The sequence below is a fragment of the Dermacentor variabilis genome, chromosome 8 (genome assembly GCF_050947875.1).
Source record: "Dermacentor variabilis isolate Ectoservices chromosome 8, ASM5094787v1, whole genome shotgun sequence".
NCBI lineage: Eukaryota > Metazoa > Arthropoda > Arachnida > Ixodida > Ixodidae > Dermacentor > Dermacentor variabilis.
This window is the reverse complement of record NC_134575.1, coordinates 75,955,606-75,977,147: the sequence shown is the minus strand read 5'-3', so window position 1 is coordinate 75,977,147 and position 21,542 is coordinate 75,955,606. Positions and strand designations below refer to the sequence as shown.

The window sequence follows — 21,542 nt, the reverse complement described above, 5'->3', positions numbered from 1 at the left end:
TCGTTTTGAATATCGACTTCTGTTAATTCCTTGGTATTTGGTTGATTATAGCAGAAAATAAAGCTCAAACTTCAATTTTCTTAGTATTGCCCCATAACCTTCATGCTAACGCCTCATTGTCGCTATGTCGATTTCAAGCATTTTTAACAAACTTGGGTCGTTTTGGTTCAGTAATAGTTCATGACAGTTTTTAATTTCGGTCTTTGACTTTTTTTGAAGTACAACGAAGCACACCTTTACTTGTAAAAAATTAGCTACACCTGAACAGACACAATCAAAATCCATGACGTCACATGAAGCTGGTGTAGGAACACCAAGGCAGCAGTGCCATCAATCTTCCCTCTTGCTTTTTTTACAATTTACTCAGCCTCTTGTCACAGTACAAGTGAATCGTTTTCTTTTATAGGAAGGTCATTTACAGATACGCCTGAAATTACTTTTTTGTTGAGCACTCATTTGACGTGGTTGCTTAGTGGCGTTGGCGTCACACCGCGGAGCACGTGGTCGCGGAATCAAACAATCGTATTGTGATGGAGGTACTACCCGTGTACCGTGCAACCCTACGTGGTTAGCATTAATCCAGAGTTCGCCACTACGGCATACCTCAAAATAACAATGTCGTTTCGGCACGTAAAACCCCAGAATTTAATTAATAATTTTTTTCTTTTGTGCTCCTTTAAGCTGTCGCATTCATTATGCTTGTAAATGTCATGCTCAACGTATTCTCCATAAGAAATCATTCAAAGTAGTAGATATAAGGGTCTACTTATAATTGTAGTTAGTGGTAATGTATAGTGAGTATTCTTCTCATCGTGAAACTAATGAGACAGAGAGAACTGTGATACAGTGTGTGAGTGCACGATGACGCGCATTGAATAAATGACTGAGTCTCACTCGAAATCTCTGACGTGGACGTCAACTGACTGCAAGTTGATGGCGGCAAGGGTTATGTTTTTATCAAAGTTGTGCTTGTCCACAAACTTCTAACTCTGCTTTAAAGTCTTCCAGCTGGTCCCTAATTGCTGTTTTATATAAACATCTCAAGTTTTCAAAATGAATAAGTCGCGAGATATAGAGTGACCTGCTCAGGAACATTATCATATCAGAAAACAGAACTGGATCACGCAACAAGCAATGCAGCAGACTAAACTGGTCCACTTATTGCAATGGTGATGTTTCAAAAGTAGATGTCTATTGAAATTGACATAAACCATTCAACCAATAAATAAGGATAATACAGTGAACATTTTTCAGTATTACAGAATTTTTTTTTTAATTTGCCTGTAGCAGATAGCATAATTGTCATTCTTCAGAGCGATTATGCAGAGGGGAAAATTACTGGCACAAGAAATTGAAGCGCATGTTAAACTGATTCTCACAAATTTACTAATTCCCTTATTAAGTTGCGGCACATATTGCAATTTACAAAATGTAAGCAGCGAGCTTGAAAGACATATTCACTTGAAATTAATTTCCAGGATGACACCAGTTCTGAAATTTTTCCCGACATATGGGACAAAATAACTCGGCTTTCTAGTTACTTTCATGCTTCAATGCATAAAAGTGTGTTTTGTTAAATAGTTAAGTGGAACAATGGTGCATTTTACGGCCTGTTTAATGACATGTATCTCGTCACTGCTGTCATTCTGGAAATTCATTCTATGTTCACACACCTTGCAAAATCACCGACTACAATTCGTAAATGAAATAATTAGAAGGTAAATTTTTGTTATCTGCATAGCTGTTTTGATTTCTCATGCAAATAATCTCTGGCTCTCAGAATAATCCAGCTCAATATAGAATTATGCTACCTGCAATAGCCAGTCTTTAAAAACTACAGAAAACATAAAGATCACTACCACGCATATCACTGTGCTGTGTATTCAAGCGAATCGTGCCATGGTTATGAGTACCACTGGCTATGTAATAAAAAAGCAATACCTTCTTTGAGTGTTCTTATTTAGTGTCATGTCAGTCTGCTTCCATGTGTATTTATATATGTATTTATTTTAAGGTTTGTTTCGTTTAGGAAATGTGTTTTACTTCCGCGCCACACAGACTACATTTATCAGTATTCAATTTTCTGGTGGTGTCAAGCTGCAGACAGTCTTTACATTGCAGTACATTTCAAAACATGTCTCATGTTCTCCAGCTCCAAATAGTTGTAGATTTACACAGATGTTTGCTTGCAAATAAACACTTTATATATAACAATGGTTTTTGTCTGCCTCAGTTTCGCACTGTGAATTTCGTGGACGACCATTGACTTTGCTGTGTTAAGGTAATTGAAAAAGTGGCATAACACTTCTGCTAGTTACTTTACAATATGATTTATTACAGGCTATTTAAGAGCATGGTCTTGAGCCCAGAGTGGCCCAGACCTGCGCTGCAGAAGCACTTGTATTCAAATTTTCCATGGTCCTCAAGGGCCATGGCAAATCAACATGAAATAAAAGAAAATGCTATGGGACACAACATAGCTCAGCAGTATTTTAGAAAAAGTGCACTTTTCAACACTCCTAGATTTTCATTGGGGTATAAAGGGCTTTCACCTAATTTGAGATTTGACGTTGAAAGCAGCTCCAATAATATTTCAATGGGCTTTCAGTATTGACATGCAACATGTTCCAACAATATTTTAACAGGCTTTCGATGTTGATGCAAGACGCATCTGCAAAAATGCTTCAATAGGCATTTAATATTGAAAGAGAACACATTTCAAGAATACATCAATGAGCATTCAGTCTTTTCGTTCCACATATCTTCAACAATGCTTCAACTAGCTTTAATTATTGGAATAGAACATGGTTTCAGCAATACATCAATGATGGTTGAAATTGAAATGTGCCACTGATGTTTCGACAAAATGTCGCGGACCAATTGTCAACACTTGTCAACGACGTTCTAAATGTGGTTTCAACATTTGCACACTGTGCTTTCAATCTCTTTTCTGACATTGCGTAATGATGTTTCAATAACATTTCAACGTTTTGGTAAGGGTTATAACGTTGCATGCACATTTATTAGCAGGATTTTTTAGTTATCACATTGTTGACAACGTTCACAATGTTTTCATTAGACCAAGTAAATATTCCAGGAGATGCACAGCATGACAACAATAGATGATTGATGAAATGATGAAATTAAGCGTAGCGAAGTTTTTTAAAATGAGTACGTGGCAACATACACGTTATTTAACCTCTGAATTGAGCTCAGTGCGCGTACAGCTATCAGTATGATTGCGCATAATATATGCAATAATCTCTTACAGGCATTTCCACCAAACGCGAGATACCTTCTGTCTTTCCAAAATTTTTATCTTGAGGAGAATGAGAGACATCGGTGGTGCGCCTCATTGTGGCGTCTACAAAACAACACTGAGAACAAACTGCATGTGCGGTACACACTCGATGGAAAAACGTACGTATTGAGAGCAGTTAGTAAACATAAATTTTTATTACGCCTTTTAAAACACCTAGCGTCAAAATTAACTGAATAGTGCGTTAACGCAAGTGCTTGAACAAGTTGTGCATACTGATAGAGCAGCAATAAGACAACCTTAATTTTTACCGCCAGTTGCATCAGTGCGGACTGATTACTAGCACAGCAACTAATGAAAGGTTTTGAAAGTGGCGCCGTCACGTATAGACCATAATTTCTAGCGCCTCTAGGTGGCCACCAAGTTTTTGTTAACATGGCGATGATGGTGAATGGACTGCGGCAATGGCACGAGCAGTAGCTGGCCACAGTGTGTTTGCGTTTAACAGTCCCCTGCGGTGGTCGGTTCCAAAAGCGCTGCGGCCGTCTTGTCGTCTCTGAATACCGGACGTATGTATTCTTTATTGCGATAACATTTCAGAAAACAAGAATATACCAGGGAGATAATTTAACGAGAGCCCGTTGCCCTATCGTCTGCTTCAGCGCAGCTGCAGAGTCGCCTGCTTCACAGCAGCTGCAACGTCGCGCAGTTGGCTACGCTTTCTTCTGCGATATGTGCCTAAGTATACACGTCTGTTGGGGGGTTTTAGGCATGGTATGAAAATACTAGACAACATTTAGTACATTGGACCGGTATTTTGTTTAATAAACATCACATGTGTGCCACGTTCTACCGGCCTACATTGTGATGTACTTTTACCTGGCTTCATTTTTCGATCGCCGGGTGATTTTAACATATCACCATTGATGTGTGTAAATTAAGTTACCATCTTTTGCGCGGCAGTCGCAGGGAAAGCTGCCGCGTCTACGTACTCATGTAAGACTTCCACAGGAAGCAACAGTGAGTATCATTTAAAGCTGACAGCAGATACACTCAGCAACAGAACCAATTAATTGGCCAGTGCAGTGCCCACGAGAGAGAAGCATTGTATTTTATATCGCGTGCGCTGCCAGTTACATATGCTTTACTACTTTCTCTCACGCAATCACTAGAGAACATGCCATAATGTGAGTATCCGCGTACGACGTCATAGACGCGGTCACCAGCTTTGTTACAAATGGTGGAACCTGCTTCTCGTCAGACAGTGTGAACATCGCACAATTGTCGCAGTCAAGCACACACACATTAAGCGCCCACAGTAAGGCATTGACGCGTGCGCACTCGATCGTTTCCGAGCGCGCTCGTCATGGGCTGCTTTCTGTTTTCGTGGTCACGAATACTCGAATGCGGATCACTCATGCGGATGCAAAACACAGGACACTAAAACCGTCATGTTCCGCGCAGTGTTGTTTATTTGCCGTAACGGGACAATAACTGAGCAATTTACAGTGTAAACACACGCATGCCATTGCTTCCTGTCCTTCATTCGTACCCAAAACTGCGTTTTGGGTATGGGCTGATCTCGGTGTAGTTTCTGTTCGCAAAGTGAACCAAGCAGACCCAAAATAAACACGCCGAAAGGTCTTAAACGGCACTGTTACGCTTTTATCACAGGGCCGCAAAACAGCAAGGCATGACGCGCACAATCGCGTCTTAACGTAACGTAACGTAGCGCACACTGCAACAAAGCAAATATCCACCCGAGCAAGCCTGCTGGGCAAGAAGTACTTTATATATAAAGCCATTATCCTACAGTGTCGTTACTGAGGCGTCGCAAGAACCTTGTGTGCACAGCGAATCCGCTCCACTCATTACCTGAGGACCCAAGTTGGCGTCAAAAAAAAGTTTATTAAGAGCGGCGAATACCTGTGCATTGTCTCATATTCAGTGACCAAGTTGGACTGGCAGTTGGTTTGAAACTTTGATTCCCAAGTACATTAGCCCGAGTGTCTTTCCACTGCACCATGCACTATCCAGTGACCCAAGTTGGCGGAAAAGCGGCGACAGACCCAGCCTGACAGAACCATTGTTCTGAAAGTGTGTGAAGTTTCCAAACAACGCCAATCGCATCAAAAACAAAGCATACTATAGCAAGATACGTTAAGTCATCATGCCATGGAAAAGAGATGTGTCTGTTAGAATAAGATAGAAGAAGAAGTATTTTAATGACTGGAAAATGTAGAGAGGTCGGCCGGATAATGGAGCATCTGGCCTGCTAATCTACGTAAAGAAGGGAGGAAGAAAAAGAGGGGAAGGAAAAGTGTCACAATGGGGGATGATAATGGGAGGAACGAGGTGAAGGACACATTACACAACTGGTATCACAGGCGTGAGTCCAGGCCCGTGTCACCTAGGAAACGTGAAAGAGCACGCATTGTTCCTGTCGTCTGCCAACTCTGTGGCCATGCGCCTAGCAAGAGGTCCTCCGACAGTGGTCTATTATGTAAATATCTCAAGGTATCTGCCATTGTCAGGCTTTAGCGCGCATACTCAGGGCACAGCACGATCACATGTTCCATACTCTCTACAGCGCCACACACTGAACAGTCCGGGGAGTCTGTCCGTCCAATAATGCGCAAATATTTGCGCGTCAAGGCGACGCCTAATCGCAGTATGTTTATCAGGCATGTATGAGGGCGAGGAATTCCACGCAGAATAGGAAATTTCATAAAGGCATATAGCCTTTTAAGGCGGACATGACGAGCGTCTGGCTGGGCCCAGTATCTTCTCGTCGTACTCCTCATCAATTCCGACAGGAGGCATGTGATGTCCGGTCTGGAGAATGGAACTACAGTTCGCAGGCCATTGCTGAGGGCGCGCCTTGCTGCAGCATCGGCCATCTCATTACCGTTGAGCCCACAGTGTCGCGGGATCCATTAACACTATGCGGTGGTGTTTTTCTTGAGCGCATGAAAGTAGCTCGGTGACCTGCAGTGCCAGAACCTCATATGCGGTGTGGCTCAGGAAGCGTCGCAAAACTTGCAGCGCGGGTTTTCAATCCGTGGAAATGCACCACTCTTGAGGTCTTTCCCCGCAGATGTGGCGAATCGCTTCCCGAATAGCGACAAGCTCTGCAGCGGTTGATGTAGAATTATGGTCTAGTATGAAACAGAATAAAATAGAAACTTGAAGATAAATAACGCGGCCACGTATAATGCTAGCAAGTGTGTATTCGAGCGCAGCAGTAAACATAACATTATATCAGACGGAGACGTGCTGTTGTTACATCCTCGCGCTTTACAACCTTGCAACATGACCATATTAGGTAGACCAATCTAACAACCTTCTTGGTGTGCAGAACACATAGGCCACTTCTATTGGACAGCAGCTCTTGTGCGAGAAGAAAGCGCCATTTTACGAAGACGTGGACGCACATAATATCTGGGCAAGGGAAAATAATTAAAATGGTGAAATAGAAGTGCAGAAAGCAATAAGAATAATTCACTGCAGAGCATTTTACGGCATACTGAATAAACAACTCGATGGAAACGAACCTGCCTGAAGGAAAATCGCAAACTAAATTGAACGATGACAAGCGCTGGCAATAAAAAAGGGCAATAACATTGATATAACAAAGCAGATAAATCACCACAATGTGCCGTAATTACGTATGTTATTAGAAAGAAGTAACCTCTTGACGTTAACTGGCACTTGTTGGAACTCGGCGGATCCTTTCTAAATAATATTTAAGATGGCTGCATATTGTGTTAGGCTCGGGCTAAAGTTCTACAGGTGGCCGCAGGACCAACGTCAAAAATTCCTTTGCTTGCAATTCTGTTTTTATATTTTCACATTTAATAAAGGACAGCGGATTAGCACGGACGTACTTTTCGCCGATCTTGGGTGCGATGGAGATTACACCATCTCCATTTACTTGTGCGCATAATAAAGAAAACGGATAGCGGTAGCTGTGTTCTAATACCTTGAAAGAGAAGTGCGTCGACGCTTCCCTTAAGCACTAACAAACTTGCTGTAAAGGCAAAATTTTGTTGCTTTTCTGACCTACATTCTAGAGTAACAGCGTAATGAAGCACAAACCCTCCTAGGTTGATGCTCACTGTGCAGTCTGTGCACATAAACTTAGCAACATTATACCAGAAATCTATTAATCATAATGCTAAAATGCGCATCAACTGCCACAACAACTAGGTTCTAGGCTCTGGCTGAAGAAAGTGCTTTAGGTAATTAGTTTTACTCAAAAAAGGGGCAGTTTACCGTAGAATGGAATTAGACAGCTTGTTTTCTCATGTTTCGTATTTAGTCTGGTAATGTCATTCTAAAGCGTAAGCTTTATCTCTATTGCAAGCAACGCTCTTAACTGCTGAATTCATTGTGTTGAGAAAAAATCAATGGTTCTATACATATATATTGAATATCTTGAAACTGAGGCAAGATATTCCTTATGACTTTCGCCTTCAGCAGGAAATGCATGAAGGAGCAATTCCAGTTATAACACCTGTTCACGTTCAAATTTCTCTTATAGAGAAAAAGGCATCGCTGATCTGCTTTTCTTTTCGTCGACTGGCTCCAGTAATCGTAATGCAGCGAATGTAAGCAACGCAACACCGGATGACTTTAAGCCCCTGAACACAGATGGTAAGTAAAACAACTCAAAACCAAATTCAAAGGCTCATTGCCTCCATAAGCCACAGTTCCACGAATTGGACAGTGGCGTGTCGTATTTCGTAGTGTATCAAGGTAATTTAATGCCACAACACCTGTCTGAGGCGCATACCCCTTCGTCCAAAACAAGCCGGAACATTTTTCCGGGTGTGCGGGTGTAGTGTGCTTCGTTGATGAGTGCCTGAGGGTACGCTTGCAACTCGATCGCTTCTCTTTTCTCCCTCAACACGATATGATAGCGTCTACGTGCACCGCTTGCGATGACGTATTCCGTATCCACCGCGATGACTGAGTTACTGGGGCGTTGCGCTCCTAAACGATGGGGTTGAAATCTAAGAGTGCTCGTGTACAGGGGGATGGGTGTTGTTTAACAAACACCCAGTGGCCGATATTATTCTTTACTCAACCTCTACGGGTCGCCTACCAATCTTCAGTTCTGGCCCATAAGAAGCAAAGATTCAATTATTCAACTTTTTGTAAAGAACACGCGCCTCTCTGTGCAACCGCATCGCCAACGTGCGGCTCGGTTCTGCTTGCGCTGCTGGTTGCTGGCGTCATTTTAGACGATGCTTCAGGCTGCCTCGCCGCTCCCGGTCGTTCTACCCTTTGCATAAGGAGCCGCTAATAAACCTATTCTCAATTGGTGGAGATGCGGTGCTCCAAACGTCGTCACCGGACACCTTCTAGCTGCGATCAAGAACGCTACCGTCCGCCATGACCGTCAGCTCATCCCAAACGGCGCCGACGCCACAGTCCGTCAGCTGCACCAGCGTTCCACGACAACGGGACTCCGATATCTTCATCGGTGCAGACGACGAAGACGTGGAAGACTGGTTACTTCACACGAACGGGTGAGCGCGCACAATAAGTTCGGTAACCCAGCCAAGTTAACCAACGTATTTTATCCCGCTGGCGTTGCTCAACTCTGGTTTCACAACCACGAAAGTAACGTACCCACATTGTCAGTCTTCAAAAAATATTTATGGAAGTGTTCGGCCGACCCGCTGATTGCCAGCTACGCGCCGAACAACGCTTGCATGCCCGAGCACTGCATATGGCAGAAACGTGCACGAGTTGCATTGAAGGCGTCGAGGACCTTTGTAAACGCGTCAACGCCGCCATGCACGAAGCTGACACAATTCACCACATACTGAAAGGCATTGATGACGGCTCATTCCAGATGCTCCTAGCCAGCAATCCACGCACCGTTTCCGAAGTCGTTAGCCTATGCCGAAGCTATGATGAGTTAAGGAAGCAACGTGCTTCGACTCAGCGCCCTCCGCGAAGTGACGACTCGTTCGCTAGCCTTGACAGCATGTACGACCAATCCTCATTCTTTCAGCACGCCAAGGACTTCGTCTATGAGAATGTTGCCCGCCAAATTTCTTTAGTCCCCTTCACTCAGGAGCCCACCTCCCGTCTTCCAAACAGGCTCTGCACCCTCATTTCCGAAGAGCTCGCTCAAGTTGTTCGTTCTACACACCACCAGCCGCCTGCAGAGGCGAATTTCAACTCTGCGCTGGGAGTGCAGCCTGTCTCCGCGCCTTTCACCTATACGCAGCCAGTACTGCCTGTGGAGGCACCTCTTTCGCATTCATTACGATTGGCGGTTTATATCAATTTAACGTGACGCCTTTCAAGCTTTGTAACGCCCCTGCCACGTTTGAACGACTCATGGACAACATGCTGCGTGGCCTCAAGTGGTCTAGGCGTCTCTGTTATCTCGGCCATGTCGTGCTTTTCTCGCCTGATTTTCCGACTCACCTGCTCCGCCTCAGATATGTTTTTACCTGTCTAAATAACGCCCGTCTCCAGCTCAACTTCAAAAAGTGCCGCTTCGCCGCGCGGGAGCTCACCATCTTAGGCCACGTTGTGTCCAAGATTGGCGTTATACCCGATCCTGCAAAACTTCGAACAGTCGCTGAGTTCGTGAAGCCTAAGACTATGAAAGAACTGCGAAGCTTTGTGGGCCTATTCTCATATCTGTGGAGCTATGTTCGGAATTTCGCTTCGACCATGGCGCCATTGAGTCAGCTTCTACGCGGTAACGCCGACCTCTCCTCGTGGTCCCCTGGATGTGGCTCCGCGTTTGCTACGCTGCGTCGTCTTCTCACCTCTGCAGCTATTCTTCGCCATTTCTACCGGTCAGTTCCAACTGAGCTACATACAGACTCCAGTGGTGTCGGTCTCGGCGCCTTCCTCGCCCAACGAAAGCCCGGCTACCCCGAATACGTAGTCGCCTATGCGAGGCGCACGCTGCCGAAGCCTGAGGCCAATTACAGCATTACCAAAAAAGAGTGCTTGGCTTTAGTATGGGCTCTTGGCAAGTTCCGGCCATACTTATACGGGCTCTCATTCGACTTGGTCAGAGATCACCGCGCGCTTTGTTGGCTCGCCAAATTTAAAGATCCCACTGCCCGCTTAGCCCGTTGGACACTATGCAACCAGGAGCACAATATTCGCGTCGTACACCGCAGCGGGTGCACACACTCAGACGCAGACGCCCTGTCCCGTTCACCTTTACCTCCAGACTCGGCCTGTGGAACAACTTCCGGACACTCCGTGTAATCTCTCGACATGGATTCCTTTGCCACCGCACAACGTCGTGACCCGTGGATCCCTTCTCTTTTCGACTATCTATCTGGAGTATTGACCATTCCTGTATCCGGAACCCTTCAACGCCAAGCACTTTATTTCGCCATTCGTGACCAGCTGCTCCACCGACACAATTACACTCCTGAAGGGCGTAGATGGCTTCTGGTGATGTTCTGCTTCTTAAGGTTACAAATATGTGCCTCTTTCCACAACGATCCACAGTGTGGCCACGGTGGAGTTTTCAAGACGTACGAACAAAAGCGACACCGTGATCACTGGCGCGGCATGTACGATTTTGTCCCGAAGTTTGTTCGGAGCTGTCTTCCCTGTCAACACCGCAAATCGCCACATTTACGCCCATCTAGTGCCTTACAGCCACTCATGTGCCATGCAAACCTTTCCGTAGGGTCGGCATCAACCTATAAGGCCCGCTTACCATGGCACCAGAGGGCAATCGGTGGAATGTAACTGCTGTCGACCATTCGGCACCCTGCGCTGAAACTGCTGCTTTACCAAGTGCTACAGCACGGGATGTAGCCTCTTTCGTCTTACACCACTTCGTCCACCGACATGGCGTACCTCGAGAACTCCTCAGCTATAGTAAAGTATTTGAAGGCTTGCTTTCGAGATGCCACATAATTCATTGGACAAGCACGGCATACCATCCCCAGGCTAACAGGCTCACAGAGCGATTTAACCGCACACTTGCTGATATACTCTCGATGTACGTGGCATCTGATCATGATAACTGGGACCGCGCTCTTCCATTCAGCACGTTCGGGTACAACACCGCGATCCAGGCCACTACGGAATTTTCACCTTTTTTTTCTCCTGCATGGCCGTGAGCATACCATCGACACGCTCCTTCCGAACCGTCCTGACACCTCTGAGTGTCTACCTGCGTCCGACGTCGCCCGACAAGCCGAGGAATGCCGTCAGCTCGCGCGCACCTTTACGGCCGAGCAACAGCAGCACCAGAAAGAAAACCGCGCGGACTCGCTTCCAAACAACACCTACGCTCCAGGCTCTGTTGTGTGGTTGCCTATCCCTTTTCAAACGCAGGGGCTTTCCTCGAAACTCGTCTCAAAATTTGAAGGGCTTTACCAAGTCTTGGAGCGAACATCACCGATGAATTTTCTCATTGAGCCACTGTCACCATCGGACGACTTGCGACAGCGTGGACATGACATTTTCCATGTCCCGCGTCTCAAGCCCTAACACTACCCTCTGCCTTCGAATTCTTAAGTTACCAGTATGGCTCTTTTCGTCCGGGAGAGATTGTGAAGAAGAGGTGTCTCGCTGTGCAGCGGCATCGCACACGCGCAGCTCGGCTCTGCTCACTCTGCTGGTTGCTGGCGTCTTTTTGGACAGTACTTCGGGCTACCCCGCCGTTCCCGGTCGCGGTGCCCTTTGCATAAGTAGCCGCTAATAAACCTGTTCTCAATTTATTTGTTTATTTTTAGCTTACCCAGCTTCAAGCCACCCATCTCTATTGCGATAATGCATTTCATCTTCTCTGGTACGAACCAATGACGCATCTTTTGAACCATTCATTTGTATGCGTGGTTAAAGATGTGTTGCGGGAGCGTATGGTTGATGCGTGTCGTCCGCGGTAGTGCCCGCGGGTGGCGGACAACAATCAGTGCAGCCAGCTACGTAGGGACAACGGAGTTGTGGTAGCAATGTCGTCGCAAGTCGATTTAACCGGCATGCACCCCAGATAAACAAGCCTTATGGTGTCCCGGCATCTGTAAATGCTCGTGCCTGGGCCATCATCGGTTTCTCCGCGTGCCCTTCGTCGTCCCGCTCTCTGTCGCAGGGCCTCTCGGTTCTATACCCAGCAAATGCGTCAAATGTCTGCAGTCCTGGCCACTACTCCAGCTTGTGTCCTGCTATCACCAGGTGTTGGAGCAGGGCTTACGGTTGCGACTTCTGTCCCGGCAGCACCGTAGCTGTGCTACCACACGTTTTTCCGGCCACAGGTAACTCTGTCGTCCCTGCCTGGACCCAGGTAGTCACCTTAAGATGCCGACCAGACCTACGGTCCCGGCCACTTTCCTTGGGCAGTCTAGGCCTGTTCCCCAGAGCACCTACAGAACAATCTCGGGCCCCTCTTGAGTTTGCTCCAAGGCGCCACAGGGCTTGTCCGCGGCCTGTCGTGCCTTCCCGAACTGCCACCTCACAATTGAGGCTGCTGGCATGCGTTCTGCCTAGCTGATCATGAAGATTGCTCGAGTAGACTATGATGGTGTCGCCTCGGGGGCTTCGCCGGCGCATAATTATAGTGGTACCTCACGCCACGACTGTTATGAATGAACAGTGTTATATGTGTGATATCTGTGTCCCCATCACGATATATTGCTACGTTTTCGTTCACTGCGTTTCTCTGTTTTGTGAAAAGCCTAGGCCCATGCACTTCCAATCATGCCTTACTCGTGAACTACTACCCTTTGCATGAATTGAAATGCGCTAGAAATGCGATGAGCTACTTGTACAATTCATGAACACGCAGATATAGCAATCCTGCTCAGGGTGTCTGCGGATATAGCATGTCTCACCACTCTGTTTTTGCTCTTGGAGAACCAAAGAAACAAATCAGCAGACATTAGCGATTCTTTCGGTGTTGTGAGTCATTAATTCAACAGTAACAGGCTCTCACAGCTGACACTACGCCCATCTGAAGAACTCTTTAGCGATGCCATACAACGTCGCATTTGTCCACTATAGTATTGCCTGTTGTGTTTTCCGAGATACATCAATTTGGCAGCACCCTCAGAAAGTGCGTGGAGCACAGCACTTTGCACAAAAGAGTGAATGTAGTGCAATACTGCAGTTAGCACGACTAGCTCGCAACCGCGCATTGCTGCAGGGTCACAAATACCCATATGTGGTTACACACATGTCCGAAAAAATTTTTCTGGGAGCACAAATGATGCAGTGCAGCTTGGTCCTTTGTGGGGAGGTCATGATCCAAAAATTGCTGCGAAAATACCCAGCCATATCTGGACCATTCCTCGCGTTCTCCCTGTAGTAGCACGATGCTGCTGTGATCGCTATAGTGTGCGGCTCATGGCAGCAATGCGAACCATATTGAGAGGTGAAGGTCACCACTTAATTTGTGTACAGTGCGCGAGCCCATATAACGTAATTTTGGTAGAAGGTAACATACCGAGCTAGCGAAAAGCGAAGGATACCTCATACATATTTCTCATTGTTTATGTTGAAAAGATATAAATAAAAAACCCATCAGAAACAAAATTATTAGAAATAGAAGGCTCGTAAATACCATTGGAAGTTGCACCGCCTCCTTTTTCTTTTAGAAGAAAATATGAAGACAGTAATGGCAAATAGTGAGGCTAGACGGTAAAAAAGAGATGTATCAAAAATACAAAGAACAATGACGAAAAAGATAGTCTCGCATTATGAAAAGAAAAAAACCCCACCTAAGGCTTCACTAACTCAGCACTAAATAAACAAAAATACAAAAATTAAGACCAAACTCATATCACAAAGATTGTCAGTAAAGCGAATAACAATCGAGCAGTGTAACGAATGACCATATTCCTGAAGTAACGTTTATCAGATATCGATGATTTAAAAATTATATCAATTAATGTACAAAAACATGTAACGATGACGGCATGAGGACAAGAAAATGTCGATTCCTGAATTATGACAGTAGTATAAAAACGATATCATGATGACTGCTACATTAGGACAATGAGAGAACGACGACGGTATAACGACAACTGGATAAAAAAGCGGGAATGACGACGATGGCGGGACCAAGACGAATATATGGAAGTAAATGCATGATAGCGTCTGTGCGAGGACGACGTAATGACGACAATCACGCTACAATGGTGGCTTAATCACGATTGAACGACAACAGCATGATTGCAATAAAATGAGGAACTAGGAATAACGTCGATAGAATAAAAAAGGTGGTATGACAAAGATGGCATTACGACAATGAGATGACGATACTGAATTGACGACAATGGGGACACCTTGACGACAACGATACGACGACGACGGCATGACGAGAGTCAGATACGGATGTTACAATGTTGACAATGCAACAGCCGCAACGGCATCCCAACGAAGGTGCGACAGCGAATGCACGACGAAGATTCATTGACGACGATGGCAAGACAGCGGCATAGAGACAATGGAATGTCAACGACGCAATGATGACAATGCAGCGACCATGACTGTATCACCAATGCTGTATGGCGTGAAGATGACAGCCGGATAACGAAGCTGGAGTGGCGCTGATTGCACGACTATGACACAATCACGACGATGGTCTGACAACTGAGGCACAATAGCGACTGTCTTGCGTGAACGCATGACGAGGTAGCATAATTCTGATTGAATAAAAGTTACAAAGCACTGACGAAGAAATACTGACGTCGATGGAACGACGAAGGCTGTATGGCGTCGTCGGCATGAATATAATAGGATTACTTTACTGAAGTAGTGCGAATAATAAAGCGACTGCATGATGATGATGACCTGACGACTACTGTGGGGCAACGATGGCATAATGACGACGGCATGACCAGAGTCGCGTGATAAAGATGAAATGATCGTGATGCAACGACCACGATGGCAACACGACCCCGAACAGATACCGAGTGGCGTAAGATATTAGTTAGCTTGGACCACTGGCACCGAGTAGGACGACATCATGACAACAGCCACATCACGAAACTGGAATGATGACGATTGATTGACTAGGACGACATCACTATCGCGATGTGACAACGAATGCATGACGACTGTATGACGACGGTATTACGAGAGTCGGATGGCAAAGCTGGAATGACGACGATGCAACGACCACGACGCCATCACGACACCGAACACATACAATCAGATCGATAGGTAGATAGATAGATAGATAGATAGATAGATAGATAGATAGATAGATAGATAGATAGATAGATAGATAGATAGATAGATAGATAGATAGATAGATAGATAGATAGATAGATAGATAGATAGATAGATAGACAGACAGGCAGGCAGGCAGGCAGGCAGGCAGGCAGGCAGGCAGGCAGGCAGGCTGAAAATGTCTGAAGTAGGCAAATAATGTGACTTGCATTCACAAAACACACAAGAAAAAGAATATCAAATAGGAACGAAGAGAGAAGAAAACCATGGGCCTAGTCGGCCTCCGAATTCACACCCACAAACATTCAGACATTCATCTAGGATGTCACGTGGAAGGCCAAAAAGTTTATAGCCCACCAGACACGTTGTGCGTTGGCGAATGAAAGTGGGAAACTAAAGCACATCACATGTACTGCACGGTTCACGCAACGGACTGCTTACACGTTCTAGATTGTGCAAATGTAGAGCGACTGGGCATAGCCAACACAGCCGAGGTTCATGGTCGATGCTTGCCTAGATGATGAATGCCGGGAGGAAAACGATATATTTGTGTAGAGCTTCGGGTGTTGCTGACTGGGGAGGCAGATACCAATCAGCGGAAGAGCGTTACCAAGCTTACGTGACTTTTCTCGGAATTCACAGCTATGGTGCGCACAACTAGGGGCCTAATTTCATGTGATATCTATGTGCGAAGGTATCCTGTGGGAGATGAGGACTATTCTAGAAGGTGCCATTTTCCAGACATTAAGCAGTGTGCAAGTTTGGGCTAGTGGGTTGTACATAACTAAGAGCGCTATTGTAGATCTTGAACAGAAGAGAAGTTGTTTCTCTCGTTATTAATATCGCAATGCACAATAGGAATATAAGCTTCACTTCTTTGTAGTCTGCTATTGATAGCGTGAGAACAAGTAGGAAATATTATCTTCGATGGGGCGAGGTTCTCTCATAAATATTTGATTCAATAGCAATCGCTGCAGCTCCGCTGACTTGACGAGGCTGCATGTCGATAGTGCGAGTTCTTAGGGCTTGGTATCAATAATATGTTTACAAAATTGACAATCTCAATAAGACAACGGCATCCTACAATATGTTAATTTTAACTTTTTACTTGCAAAGCATCACACACCATCAAAATCAGTGTAGTGGTTGCGGGAGAAAACGATTTCTTTATTCCCATGCATTTAGATATGAGCTCCCGAGCTAAAGGTTCCTCTTAAGAGCTGTTTGTCACTATTTTGTTTTTCTCCTCAAATAAATACAATCTGTTTCTAATGCATTTCGAGGTGGCCAGGTGTTATTACCCTAACCTGCTTGTTTCAGCCTTTTAAAGACTATTTAAGTTTCAATGATACTTCCTTTGCGCTGCCTTGCATACTCAGCCGAGAATGGGGTGCTGACACGCGTACTATCGTAGTAAGCTACCGCATTGCCCGTGAGTGCAACAATGTTTATGGAGCATTCATTTTAACGAATGTCCGCAACACTTTTATGGGCTACAATAAAGGCATTAACTAGGTAAGTTCGCCATTGGCATATCTCCTACTATGGAGCGAAAGGCCACATTCCAGACTGTATTGTCCAAAAGAAAAATAACGCTGTAATATCCATCTATTCTGTGCCAACGCAAAGAATACTTAGAGCGACAGCTTAACGGCCCTTACGTTTCGGCTTTTAGCGCGTTCTGATGCATGAAAAACAGCCATTGTGCACAATACTGCCATTCTCGAGCTGCATGCTTAATTAAACGGTCTGTTACTCGGATGGATTATTTAACTAGAGTAAGACTCTTCCCTGCCTTGGCGCTTTGTGGTTTCATAGTGCATAGAATAAAAATTATGTATTTTGCCTAATGGTAAGATCAGAGCCCAAACTTAAGCACACGAATGATTTTGGAATAAGTTAAATGTTTATGGCAATAAGGCCTAAATAAGTCTACCTTGTAGCCGTGTTTAATGAGTTCTCTTTTCTGCAGTATCTAAAAATTGGCATCGTAATATTCTAGAACATCCCCCTTCCCTCATCGGACAACAGCGGGCTCAAGGAAGCGGAAGCCAGTGTCAGCTTTCGAAAAAGTGGTCAATTCTCTTAAGAAACTCCTACCATTCCCGACAGCTCGTACTGCGATGGTTACACAAGAGCTTCGAGCTTCGAGTCGTGGCCTTGTTCCAGAAGACGAGAGTATCTCTACAATTGAGGGGCGCATTCCGGCAATTTCGGATGTGCAGTCTCACGTGAGTAATAATAAAGGGCCAAATTAATGAAAAAGAAGAATGTTTAAACAACACTCACTCGGCTCACAAAATGACGTATACAGTGGTGTTACTCTTTTGCGGAACCGCAAAAAGCGCAACTTGTTACAGTTAACACACGCCGTTCATAGAGAGTTATATCTGAGCGGGTTTACGGGCCAGTGGCTCCAGCGGGCGAGTGAAGGCTCCACTGCGCATGGGCGGTACGCAGGGGCGGCGGGCGTGTTTACGGAGGAGGCCGTTCGTTCGCTGGTCTTCTCACCCCAGCAGAGCGCGCAGACCAGCGTTTTTGCGAAAAAGAAACATGGCAAACACCCGCATGAACTACGGCATGTCGTCGGCGTCGTCATCAAATGCGGCATGGCTCTCGTGCAGGCAAAAAAGCCTCGGAGGTGTTTCACCACTGAACATGGCCTCTGCATCCTGCGAGGGCTTAAATCAACGAGGCCATTTGGCGACGATTTGAAGTGTATGACCATGATCGAGAACACAGTAACTCCAACCTTGTTCTACAGGTGGTGCAGCAAAGCGCTCCTCTTGACCGATCGAAGGATCGCTGAGCTAACACTCTTACTTTCGGGCGGCGCTTCACTGCCGTCTCCGCTCGCCCGCTTGTACCGTTGGGCTCGGAAACCTGCCCAGATCTAACTCCCTAATAACTCAGGATATATCTAAACTGGTCACGAATCCGAAAACGGCCATCGTTGTACAGAAAACGCAGTAAATATCTCCTATAAAAATGTAAAAAAAAAGAACTCTGGCGCTGCGCTCATTCAGCAACAGAGAAAATTAGGTATGACGATTTGTCTAAGCTTTATGACTGTGGCTTCAGACTGTCTTCTGGTGGTATTTCATATGCTTTAGCTTAGGAAAGCTCAAAGCAATCAGATCTTTTTTTCAAACGCATTAAGCCTACAACATTCTTTACACATGCATAATCATTGCAGATCTTCCCAATTTAACCCATTATTTTGTTCGCAGTTACCATAAGATGTCAGTATGGCCTATAGGAACGAGATTAGGAAAGTTTATAATGACTGAACACTAAAATGCTAATTCATCGGACATAGTTCCATTTTCTGTAGACAAACACACCAGGAAACTTTGTACTATTTGAACACCTTGCAGCGCGAAATGATTTCCGAAACAAACTATAACAGCTAGGCCCTGATTAAGATCTCACCAGCAATGTTTGCAGAAAACTTTATAATGCCCACTACTGCTCACTCCAGGAACTTAAAAATGGCCGTTACCGTTTGTTCACTGACTTATTAAAAAAATATTGTTGCGGTTGCATAAGGCCCAAACTCAAACATACGCCATCAACGTATTCAAATTTCGACTGTGTGGTCATTGTTATTTTTGCGTCGTTACTTCCAGGCGTTCCCTACATGCTGCTTTATGCCGATGGTGCTAGATGTATGGTAGTGCGCATTCCAGAAGCAAAGACGACGGGAGTGGCTCAAGCACACGGAAAGAAAGACGGCGCTAAAGGTAAATATCAAACGCCGACAAACTTTATCACTATATGTTGGTATTCAAGTGGTGTGGTAATACTTTTTGTGAACACGAAACCTTTCATAAAGGATAAATTACGATAGTAACATTCGTACGTTCCTGCAATAACTCTCGCGTCAAATTATTATGCTTTGATACATTCGCTTATATTGTCGCGGTTTAATGAGACTGGAAACTTTAATTGCGCGAGACCGTTCTGTCGCACTCTGTCGGCACAACCGGGGATAGGGACCGCAGTCTTCTTCTACTATTGAGCCTGTGCTCACTGTCGAGCAGATCGGCTCGGCGTTCGTACGGAGCCGACGCATCTCTCCCGAGTTCTGCAGAGGTTTCATCTTATCTTGGTTGACCTTCAATTTTGGCAAAGACATTCCAAACGCTGATCGACACGCGCTAAGCAAGAGATCTGACCATTCGCAAGTATCGAAATTCTTTTATTCACCGCTTTTTGCGCCACCTAACTTAAGCCTCGTCGGCGGCTCCGCCACGTCGGCGGAAGTGCGCGAAGCGAAGGCGGCGATGCCAGCTGGGATTGAACTTGAAGGAGAAGAGCTCACGGCGGTGGAGATGGCCTGCTGTTAAAACTTGTCATACCTTCCAACACAAACCTTTTCGTAACACTCAACTTAGTATCACAGACTGGGCTAAATTCTGACAATACAGACAAGCTTTCAGCCGACATTATTGACAGTAGAATAATGTGTTCAGCATTTAAAGGATGATGCGCTCAGACATACCACTAACCTACCCGAGTAGGCACAGATGCAGGAACTCGTCGCAAAACTCCTCCACATGTGCATCGCTAACAGCTGGCTCTTACGAAGAAGGACAGGACAACGCTATAGCAAGAAGCTGAGACACCGGGTAGCGAAGCTGGACTTGGAAACCCAGGACTATGCTGAGCAACTAGCTAGACAGCAATGGAGACAAAAGTGTGAAAGCCTAAGTGGCTACTAAATTATAAGCAGCCGTAGCATCTATTGAGGCACCTTCTTGATCTGACTGAATCCCAAACTGTGTATGGTGATCAGATCAATAAATAAAAGCGCGAGCGAAAAGATTATCTTGCAATGTTTTGCCAAGAGTTACGCGATAAGCACTTCTCCTCAAAGACGAAAGCTCCCCACGTAAATTACATAGGATCTTGGAGTCCGGACATGGACGCCCCGATTACGGAGGCTGAGATTGCGCACGCTTTGGCCAACCTCAAAACAACGTTGGCATCGGGGCCGGTCAGATGTCTTATAACATAACTTATAAAGTATCTTATAAAGTAACTTCAATAGGCAAGCCGTTGCTGCACTCACAAAATACTTTAACGAATACTTGGAGACCGGAATCCTCCCCAAGGAATGGGGAGACGCCAGGGCCATCTTTATTCCAAAGCCAGGCAAACCTATTGACAACGATAACTCACGCCCCATCTCCCTTACGTCATGCCGAGGCAAATTGCTAGAGCGCGTTATTCTCGACCGATTAACGGCATTGCGTATGCAGGGATCTTTCCAACCGAGATGATTGGCTTTGGTAAGCATTTATCTACCCAGGATGTCATGCTCCAACTAAAGAAGGATATAATTAAACAGAGCCTCGGTCTCGACATCAAAGCTGTGCTCGGCCTTGACCTTCGTGGGGCCTCCAATAACGTTAACCATGCAGCCATACTGAGGAAACTTAATAGAATAGGCAAGTACATCTCCAACTTTCTGACAGATAGAACGGCCACCATTCACATGGGTACAAAGCACTCTTCTGAATTCAACCTTGGCAGCTCTGGAACGCCCCAAGGGTCAGTTCTATCCCCCTTCCTTATCAATCTCCCGATGCTAAACATCGGGAGCGAACTTCAGGCAATCCCAAGGATCTCATTCGCCCTAAATGCGGACGACATCGCCATGTCGAGCAGGGGCGGAGGTTCGGACGCCGAGCTGCAGGAACTCGTGCAGAAAGCCAGTGACCAGGTGAACTGATGTGCACGGCAGCTCAGCCTGACGGGCGCTCCAGTCAAATCAGAGCTCCTGCTTGTGCCCGAACACGAACGAGCTGCAAAAACATATGACTTCAGTTCATATGCCCTTAGATGGCACTCCCATACCTATCGTTGATAACATTCGGATATTAGGTCTCACCGTGCAGAAAAAGAGACAAAACACAACTACATTTCATAGACTCCGACAATACGTTGATCAGACAATTAGGCTGATTGGCAAATCACGCAAGAGAGGGGGCTTGGAGAACAAGAAATTCTCCAACTCGTTCAAGCCTTCGTCATCCCTCACATAACATATACTGTGCCCTACCCCACTCTCACTAAACAGAAGGAGGAGGAAATCAATACA

General features: G+C 45.5%; 1 protein-coding gene across 1 annotated transcript in view; it reads left to right on the top strand.

Moving 5' to 3' along the window:
- The window catches only part of LOC142591115 (uncharacterized), a 50,087-nt gene that overhangs the window by 16,319 nt on the left and 12,226 nt on the right, over window positions 1-21,542 (top strand). The window contains exons 2-4 of the mRNA XM_075703499.1: window positions 3,272-3,420; window positions 7,803-7,915; window positions 19,066-19,179. Of these exons, the coding sequence (XP_075559614.1) occupies window positions 3,272-3,420; window positions 7,803-7,915; window positions 19,066-19,179 (376 nt within the window). The remainder of the gene's footprint in view (window positions 1-3,271; window positions 3,421-7,802; window positions 7,916-19,065; window positions 19,180-21,542) is intronic.